General features: G+C 39.1%; 1 protein-coding gene across 1 annotated transcript; it reads left to right on the top strand.

Moving 5' to 3' along the window:
* Positions 1-1,178: 1,178 nt before the first annotated feature.
* ZNF770 (zinc finger protein 770) lies at positions 1,179-9,869 on the top strand. Its single transcript, XM_024732615.1, has 2 exons — positions 1,179-1,278; positions 5,390-9,869. Exon 2 carries the CDS (start codon positions 5,446-5,448, stop codon positions 7,525-7,527), a length of 2,082 nt encoding a protein of 693 aa, XP_024588383.1. The 5' UTR covers positions 1,179-1,278; positions 5,390-5,445; the 3' UTR covers positions 7,528-9,869.
* The last annotated feature ends 30 nt before the right edge of the window (positions 9,870-9,899 follow it).

Genomic DNA, 9,899 nt, shown 5'->3' on the forward strand with positions numbered 1-9,899 from the left:
CAAATAGACTTTTTATTGGCCCAACTTCTCCCTTTTTAAACAGAGGCGCATATACCAACATCAGAAATAACAATTTTTGTTGTCAATGGTCCTTGAAAAGTAATGTAAAAAGATACTTACAGTTGAAAAAATATGCTTGTTACTTGTTCTCATTTTCTCATCTCAAGCTGAGACATATACACTCAGAACCTGCAAAAACCACAATAAATTCTTCTCTAATGTCTTCTGTACTTAAAATCTTCAGTACATACCCAAGCATCTTATTCAGTAATAATGTGCCACCCTAGTTTGTAACTGCACTAAACATTTAACCCTTAATTGTGTCTACATAAACTGTTGAGATATCCACAATCTGAGAAGCAGGAGTGAATTAAAAGCGCAGGACCACCTGTGTTCAGATCCCACCTCCATCATTTATCAGCTGTGCAAAGTTAAGTTCCTTAACGTCTGGCTCCTTTTCCTCATTTTAAAATGGTATCCTATCACTTCATAAAGTTGTTATATTTAATTTGAAAATAGTCATTAATAAATGATAGCTATATGGGAGTTTCTTATGCACCGGGCACTAGGTTGAGCACTTTACATCCATTTCATCTGTCAGAGAAATCTGAAGAAACTCAGAAGCTGAGCACAGGGCTTTGTATATTGTAGACAACTAAAATATACTGAAGGAATGAAGCTAAGAAGGTCCGGGGCTATCAGGATATTGGTAGAGCTGTGAGTGGAGCCCAGGTATGCCTGACCGCAAAGCCCATGTCCCTGAACCCTGCGCTATATTCTGACAACGTCCAGAGTGCCCAGGACAGGGCTGACACAGAAAAGCCCTGATACATGGCGTTTTGTTTACCATGGGCCCTCTGACATTAGAGAGGACTAGAAGAGTGGTCTTTGAACACGGGCTCACCAGTTTCCAGCAGGGCCTTGAGCCCACTGGTCAGGGCTACGTGGTTTTCCTAGCCGAGGACTGAGGTGAGATGGAAAATGCACCCTTCTTCACTCCTCTATTCTCTTCTTCCCACAATTGCAGGGCCGGGTGAGCGGCCCGGGGCACGCACTTCTGGAGCCCCTTTTTCCTCTGAGACTCGCAGGCTAGCCGACGCGACTGCGGCCCTGGGTTGGAGGGAGACTGTTTCCAGTCGGACCGCGTCCGGCGGCGCTTCCGAGCTCCGCGCCTGCGCACTCAGCCCGTCGCCGCGCCGGCCCTGAGGACGTGTGCACGCTGCCTTCGCGGCTCCTGGGCCTTGAGATGCGCGGCTCGCGGGCCCGTGCCAGCTCCAGGTGCGTGAGGAGGATTTCAAGAACCCAGGTGTGAGGTGGAGCGACCCCCCCGGGAAAGGTCGGGCCTGCCTCGGTCCCTCCAAGGTGCCCGGGGACCCAGAACGGGGGCGCCACGACCTCAGCTCCTTTGCTTTTCCCACTTCCCCGCCTTCTGACTGCAGCTCATGGGGAGCGGGAATATCTGAGAGGAATTGCAAAAAACGATACTTTCCCCTGCAGTGGGTCGTATCACATGTGGCATTTTTCCCCCTCTCTGTGGCCAAAGCAGTTTTCATCCTTGCCTTTACTTTCCTGGTGTGGGATTTTGCAGTCTCTGAACTCTGGCTCGACTCCTAGGTGCTTACTGGTTGTGGGCAATTAGGGCGAGGGCCAGTTGTCAGGGTCTGTGTCCTGTGCAATCCCTCAGAGAGGAAGAAGTGAGGGTTCAAGGTCAAGAGAGGGGGCCGGGGGAAGTGGGGCAGAAGAAGCTACAGAGAGGGAAAGGCTGTGATAAATGTCGCCAGAGGTTATTCCGTAACTGAAAGTTCTCTAACTTTCTCTCAGTTCTTGTGTTTCTTGTTCATTTACTTTTGTGATATCCTCACCTCGTTTTAATCGTGTTGTTAAGACTGTAAAACCAACAGGCTTTCGGCCTTGAAGTATCGTTGGAATTTTTGAGATCAGTTTTCACAGTTTTATAACGGAGTGTATCTTGCTGTATGTAGTCAGGGTAATCTGGGGGTTGACCCATCGAGATTTACCATCTTTTATTTTCACTTTAACATAGGAAAAATTACACGCTGTTGGATTTGTTTTTGAAATGTGACCGACAAAAAAGGTCATTTGAGAACACAGACAAATCAGCAGAAGTGGGATTTGGAGTTCTATCAAATTACTGTACATATGCTTAAGTACGCGTGGGACTGCATTTGGAGCTTGGGGATCCCTTAGCTGTCACTTATAAATAGCAGATGAGATCACAGCTTGCCACCAGTGGTTCTAACAATATAGGGCTTCCAGTAAGTGCTTTCCCACATGGTGTGGACGCAACTGACAATAGTATCCGGTCCTAGTGCTAGTGTTAGTTGATAAGCCATAGTCTCTTTTTGGCACAGTAACTATAGGTAGTCAATTCCTGTTATAATCAGAAATGGTTGTCATGTGTGTGGTTCTAGTGTGCGATTTTTTTCAAGTGTTCCAAAGAAACTATTAAAGGAAACAAGAAATACGCAATAGGAGCTGAGGACCCTGGCTACAGGCCAGAATCCTATGTGTGATCTTTCAGGCCCGACCATAGACAATTGCGTGGCTTTGCCTGGCTGGCCTCTTCGGGGGAAGCTGCTCTTGCCACACCAGACTTGGGCATGGCCAGTGCACTGCAGTTTTCTGGAGGGAGTTGCAGTCAAGGACTCACCCCTTCCCTCCCACTAGCCATGCTCAAACTGTATTGCATTCCTGGCTCAGGTACTTCCATTCTGAGGGCCTTGGCCAAGGTACTTCCCAGGTGCCTCCACCAATACCTCCTTATTGCAAAGGGAGGGAAGGTGGAGGGGGCAGCCTTGACTGAGGTACTTTTCTCCATTTTGACCCAGGACCGTTCCACTTGCAGCTCTTCCTTCCTCCTCCCCTGGCCCACAGGTCCATAAAGAGGCAGAAACCTTTTGTTCCAGCCTCCTTTGCAGAGAGATGATTGTGTGCATTGCGTCCACCTAACCCTCACCTAGTGTTCCATTTAATCGACCACTGGAGAACCAGTACTTTTTTAGCCTCTTGCTTGCACTGTGGCAGTAAGTGAATAAAGACTTGATTATTACTTGCAGTTTGGCTCATTGTCCTAATTGACACCTCAACACCTGATTTTGCCTGACAGGAATTAGATAAATTGCCAAGTTCTTGGCAATTCACTTAATTTTAATCCTCGTAACTGCTGCTATGTTAGCATTTTAGGGATTCGGAGTACATTCACCTGTAATTTCTCTAACTCAGTGTTGTGAAAGTGCATAGTAATAGCATCAACAGCTGATTGTTGCTAACGTGGATATCTGGGTTATATGGTATATTTTATAAATTAATATAGTGGCTTGCAGTCAGATTATTTGTGTGGCATATTACCTTTGGCCTCTGATTAGATTTTTCTGATAAATATTTTGGGGTTATATGGGTCAGTTGAAGAAAATTCATAATCCTTAGTAATCCTGTCTCATCCTATGGGCCCCAATCTTACTTAATAGATTACTTGCCACTTTGAATAAAGTGATTGATTTGTTGTAGGTTCCTCTGTCTAGTGTGTAAAGAGGTATGCCAGGAACAGGTTTCACAGGTTTTTACCTCCTCCTATAGAAGTTTCACAAAACAGTATTTATCCTTACCATATGTTATGCAATCTGATATTTTCTACTCTATTAAACAAAAATGCTGATCATGACCCACTGAAGTGATTGCACAATCCACTGATGGGTAGTGACATGCAGTTTGAAAACCACTATGATAAAACAGCTAGAAGATAATTTGCTCAATAAATGAATTTTTTTTCTGTTTTTAAATCAGATTCCTGAAGAGAACCACAGTGGGTGTGTTTGTGATTTTGTGTTTAAGGTGTCTTCTAGGAGAAAATAGATAATAGCACACAGCATATATGTTGGATATTCACTAAATCATCTGACAAAAGAACACTGAGTTTCTGGTAGATTTATCAACTCTCTGATCTCAACTAGAAGATACAACATTAGAGAGCTGGCACAGCTTTTTTTAATCTCTGGCTTCCTTATTTAAGGAAAATGCAGTAGAAGACGAAGGATGAGAAGAAAATTGGCTTTTCAGTTAGGAGAAGACAGTGTATAAAATGGTTGAGAAAGTTCCTGGTAAGCTTTTGCATGTGTCCTACAGAGGTATATTAGGGAAAATATCTCTATCTTTATATTAACTGAGACCAAAATGACCTTTTTATTCTACTGCCTGAAAAGTAAACTACACTCAGACTTTCAATTACTTAGCCATAGATAAGTATATAAGTAGCCAGTGTGTCAACCTCATTGCCTCTGTACTTGTCTTTTAGGACTTCTACAACAAAGTGGAAAGGAGAAATAAAAAGAAATGTTTGTTTAGTGTGTTTATCTCTTAGTTAGAAACCCTAAAAATGATATTAAGTAGATAAGGATAAAGTTTTTAAATTTGATTAGTGTTGAGCTAAATAATACCTTACATTTATACATTGCTTCAGTTTTCCAACACATTTAGGTGCATTCCATTGATTCTCACAACAACTCAATGTGGTAGGCAGGCCAGGAGGCATTTTCCCTGATTTAGAGATGAGGAATCTATATTTCCTTCTTCTTGCCACCAAGTTCATATGATGGCAAATCCGGGACTAGAATCCAGGTTTTCTGGGACATTTTCTCCCAGTTGTTTATGTTATCTTTGTTGGTCCAAAGAAGTAACTGAGAGTAAATATTGCTAATGATGTGGCTAAGAATTTTGATAACTAAAACATTCCATTCTCAGATCATGTCCAAGGTATGCTATAATTGAATGCAGATATGTCTTAATTTTAGTATTATATTTTATTTCTTACACTCTTTATCTTTCTAGCCCAATTTTTGAAAAATGACAAATCTACTTAATAGTGGACTAGGAAAATTGGAATTAAAAGATTTATTTAATGTTAAGAAATTCAACTCAGTCCCCTTTTAATGTATCATCTCAATTAATTAGAAATATAGCTTAAAATTATATACATTTTTAAGTATTTCTTTTAAAGACTTCTCATTTCTCTGTATGAGTGAAATTAGTTTAATGATTCTAAAGTATCTAAGTGGGCCTCTCACTGTTGTGGCCTCTCCCGTTGCGGAGCACAGGCTCCGGACGCACAGGCTCAGCGGCCATGGCTCACGGGCCCAGCTGCTCCGCGGCATGTGGGATCCTCCCGGACCGGGGCACGAACCCGTGTCCCCTGCATCGGCAGGCGGACTCTCGACCACTGTGCCACCAGGGGATCCCTAACTTACTTTTAGACACAGGAAGAGTTGAGGTTCCCTATTGCCTTTAATACCTTTAGCCAAAGAACAGGTTAAATTATTTCTTTTCATATGAATAAGTAATTTTTAATTAATACATTTTTATTTTTAATTTTTAGACATCTGTGGAGTGTAAGAACACTATGGAGCTCATCAGAGTATATCACTGAAGAATATGATGGCTGAAACCAATTTTAAAATGCTAAAGATTCAACAGTGTGTAGTAGCCAACAAACTACCTAGAAACAGGCCATATATTTGCAATATTTGCTTCAAGCATTTTGAAACACCCTCAAAATTAGCGAGGCATTATCTCATTCATACTGGTCAAAAGCCATTTGAATGTGATGTGTGTCATAAAACCTTTAGACAACTAGTTCATCTGGAAAGACATCAACTAACTCATAATCTGCCTTTTAAATGTAGTATTTGTCCACGCCACTTTAAGAATCTGAAGACATTCGTGAAGCACCAACAGCTTCACAATGAAACTTACCAGAATGATGTTAAACAGGTCAGAAGACTGCTGGAGGCCAAGCAAGAAAAGCCAGTGTATGGAATGTATCATGCTCTTACCACAGAGGAGAGATGGGCATTACACCCGTGCTCCAAGTCTGATCCTACATACAGCCCTACAAAGAAAAAAAAGAACATTCACGCGTGTACAATCTGTGGCAAGCTGTTCCCATCACAGTCAAAACTTGATAGGCACGCACTTATTCATACTGGTCAGAGGCCTTTTAAATGTGTCCTGTGCAGTAAATCTTTTCGACAGTCAACTCACTTAAAAATCCACCAACTCACACATTCAGAGGAAAGACCTTTTCAATGTTGTTTTTGTCAAAAAGGATTTAAGATTCAAAGCAAACTGCTGAAGCATAAACAAATCCATGCCAGGAATAAGACTTTTCAGACTCTTTCATTAAAGGTGAAGAGTCCAGAATCAGGCCCCCTGCCTAATAAATTAAATGCAAAGCAGGATAGTTTTGAAAATGGTGATATACGTGAATCTGAGGAGAATAATCAACTTGATGTCCACTCTATTTATATTGTCCCTTTTCAATGTCCAGAGTGTGAAGAATGTTTTGAATCAGAGCAGATTCTCAATGGACACAAGTGTTTTCCTGCCAGAAGTGGCAAAATTCCAAGCAGGCTCAAAAGAAGCTACAACTATAAAACCATTGTTAAAAAAATCTTGGCTAAGCTTAAACGAGCTGGGGGTAAAAAATTAGATAATTTTCGATCTGAGAAAAAAGTATTTAAAAACAGTTTCTTGAAAAATTGTGAACTTATTTCCGGTGAGCAGAGCCCTGAGCAAACACAGAGAACATTTATGGGTTCTCTTGGCAAGCATGGAACATACAAGACAGTTGGCAATAAAAAGAAGAAAACGTTGACTTTGCCATTTTCTTGGCAAAAGCATTTCCAGAGCCAAAATATGGGAAAAAACGTAAAAGGTATTCTTACACCAGAGAACATGTTAACTATGGATAATTCTGTGAATAATAAAGATGTATCTATCTATGGTTCATCAGGTGAGGAATTCTTTGAAAACTGTGAGGTGCTTCAGTGTGGTTTTTCAGTTACAAATGAAAACATCTATACTGGACATAAGATGTGTCCTTGTGACAAATGTGAGAAAGTGTTTCCTTCCGTATCTAAACTACAAAGACACTATTTAATTCATACTGGACAGAGGCCTTTTGGCTGTAATGTTTGTGGGAAATCTTTTAGACAGTCAGCTCACCTGAAAAGACATAAATTAACTCATATTGATAAGATTCCATATAGAAAATCTCTTTGCCAAGTAGAATTGGAAAATTTGAACAAACTTTTCATTCATCAAGGTGATAATGTTAACTATAGTGCTTCCCAGCAATGTCAGACCCTTGGTTTTCAAAAATACGAGGTCTCAGAGTCAGATCAAACATCAGAAATAAAAGTGAAGGCAGAATCAGAGGATTTCATTCTTGGTACCCCCTATAGGAACAGGCAGCCCTGTCTCTCTAGTGCACTTCTGGAATCAGAGCAGAGCCGTCATAGTCATTGTTGTAGTTATTCAGGGCGTAGTGAGAGGAATGATGGCCTTCTTTACCAATGCAGTGTGTGTTCTAAAAGTTTTAGATCCCCATCTAAACTGGAAAGACACTATCTAATTCATGCAGGGCAGAAGCCATTCGAATGCTCAGTTTGTGGCAAAACATTCAGACAGGCTCCTCACTGGAAGAGACATCAACTTACTCACTTTAAGGAATGACCACAAGAGAAAATGGTTGTCTTAAATTCAGTTATGTAATTGACAGACCCACTAACACATGTGTGGTCTTTCTGGTGACCTTGCTCTTTAGCCTGTATCATTTATAATGTATTTTTATCAAAAGGCCTGCATTAGATTGAATGATTTCATAGGCAGTTGCTTGTCTGCATAGTCAGAGATACATAGAAATGTAATATGTTTTAGGAACAGCCAAATTAATTTTTAGGGGGAAGAACATGATTTGATGCCATAAAACAAGTATTTGTTTTATTTTAACATACACTTTGGCTGTATTGAAAATTTTGTAAATCCATGATGTAGTACAAATAATTCAGCCTCATTTTTAAAGGAATTATTCCTTAAGACACGCCATCTCCTTTTATATATGCTCAAAAGACTGAGAGGCAAAAATTGGTTTTTGGCCACTACAGGTAGCCCCACTTATATTATTTCATGTATTTTACACCTATGGTTCAAATTCCATTGCAAAATTTTTTCTTATAAGCTAAAAAATATAAAGGCAATAAAAGTGAAAGTGGATGAGAAAATAATAGCATTATTTTCATTGTTCTTTTCCAAGCTGTTTATTCTTAGGACTCCGGTAGCTTACCCTCCTATTCTATAGGTGATTTGAATTGTTTTTTTGCCCAGCCTGCTGTTATCTTTACCCCCAAAATGTACAAGTAGGAGAGAGGCTAGGATGCACCTGTATACATTTACCATGTTTATTTGTCAGGAATAATGTTCAAGTGCCATAATGCTTTTGATGATATGTATGCAGTGCCATCTTTTCAGAGGAATGAATGCAATTCATCTACATGCTTATTAATGATTGATAGCAGTAGTTGTAGACTTAAGACTCACCTGTAGATCTGCATCTCCATAAGACTTTTACATTTACCTTAGCAAAACTTTCTTTTAATACCTCTTTGAGTGGTCCTATGACTAAACTAAATATTCTATTAAGTTTGATCAAACAGCAGTGACTAGGTCTAGTTCTATTTTTTATTCTTGTTGTTTTGCAAGATTCTAATGCTAAAGAATGTTATTTTGATCATTAGTAAATTGTTATTTTAATTAGTAAGGTAATCCCGTATAGGAATAAGATGCTTATGGAATTGAGAGTATCATTCTAAACAGTACTGTCATGATTTGGGGAATATTTAGTCAAACTGTAAAAGGCTTGTAATCACACATTGTCCTTCACATTTGCCATTTTTAATAAAATCTTTAAGAATGACATTTCCTAGCAATACGAGAAAGTAACCATTATCTTTCTAAGGTGAAAAGAACAGGTGGGTATTTATCCTAGCACTCTCAGATATATGTAGTGACAAGCCCTCTACTGAGAATGGATAAAGGAACAATTTTACATTGTACTGTAATAATTGTCTCTGTTGTGGGGGGAGGGGGAGGAGAAGTCAGTCTGCTTTTACAAGTGAATTTTGAGAAACTTGGGTTTAATTCATAGAGATCAAACTTAACAGTACAGATAAAAGCCCAACGATGTACAAATGTGCAGGAGAATCGTGTTTTAAAGAATAATTTCTCTTATGTTTCCTTGAGATGTGTTCCTCCAGTGCAAACAAGGTGATGTTTTATAAAATTTGCTTTACACAGAACTATTTAAGAACACATCTATTACATAAAAGCAAGGGATAACTAGTTCATGTTTCCCAAGAATAAAGGTTCAAGGGTTTTTTTCTTTAATATGTCTGAAATTATATATTTGGGAATTTTCCTAAGCTATTTATGTAATTTTATTTGAAGTACAAGTCTCATATACTCTTTTCCCAACCCTAACAGGAGAATCCTAACAGTGTTGTGCTTGTATGATTATTAGACTTTATTTGCCTAAGTGATACTACTATACATTTTTTTTTTTGGCCCATGCCTTTTTAAGCTGTTTCATATTGAAAGTTGGAATATTGTAAAAATTTTGTCGAAGAGGTACTGTAGTGCTATTTGAAGTACCTGTAACAAAATACTTATTTACTTTTATTATCACTACAAGCTGTGGAAACTTTATAGGAATGAAAATAAACTGTATACATCCATGATAAACTGTATACATCCATGATAAGAAGTTTAAACATTAGATGTTAAATGATGACTTGCTGCATGCTAGAACTGTTATTATTGTTGAATCAATTGCTTTGGTTTTCTGGAAAAAATAAACTTTTAAATATCTGTAAATAAAATTAGAAGAATTTTTGTTTGGGCAATTCCAGGCTGTAGCATGATTATTTACTGAAGTAGTTTGATTGAGTTAGTGAAATTATTGTTCCTTGTTTTGTACTGCAATAGGGCCTATTAGGACAAAATGTGTGTTGAAGGAAAGTAGATGGTGATTCTTGAAAAATTCAAATTTT

Source organism: Neophocaena asiaeorientalis, unplaced genomic scaffold, assembly GCF_003031525.2.
Source record: "Neophocaena asiaeorientalis asiaeorientalis breed wild unplaced genomic scaffold, Neophocaena_asiaeorientalis_V1.1 scaffold119, whole genome shotgun sequence".
Taxonomy (NCBI): Eukaryota; Metazoa; Chordata; class Mammalia; order Artiodactyla; family Phocoenidae; genus Neophocaena; species Neophocaena asiaeorientalis.

Excerpts from the sequence above, each read along its gene's own strand:
- ZNF770 (XM_024732615.1), top strand. The coding sequence starts at position 5,446 with ATGATGGCTGAAACCAATTTTAAAATGCTAAAGATTCAACAGTGTGTA.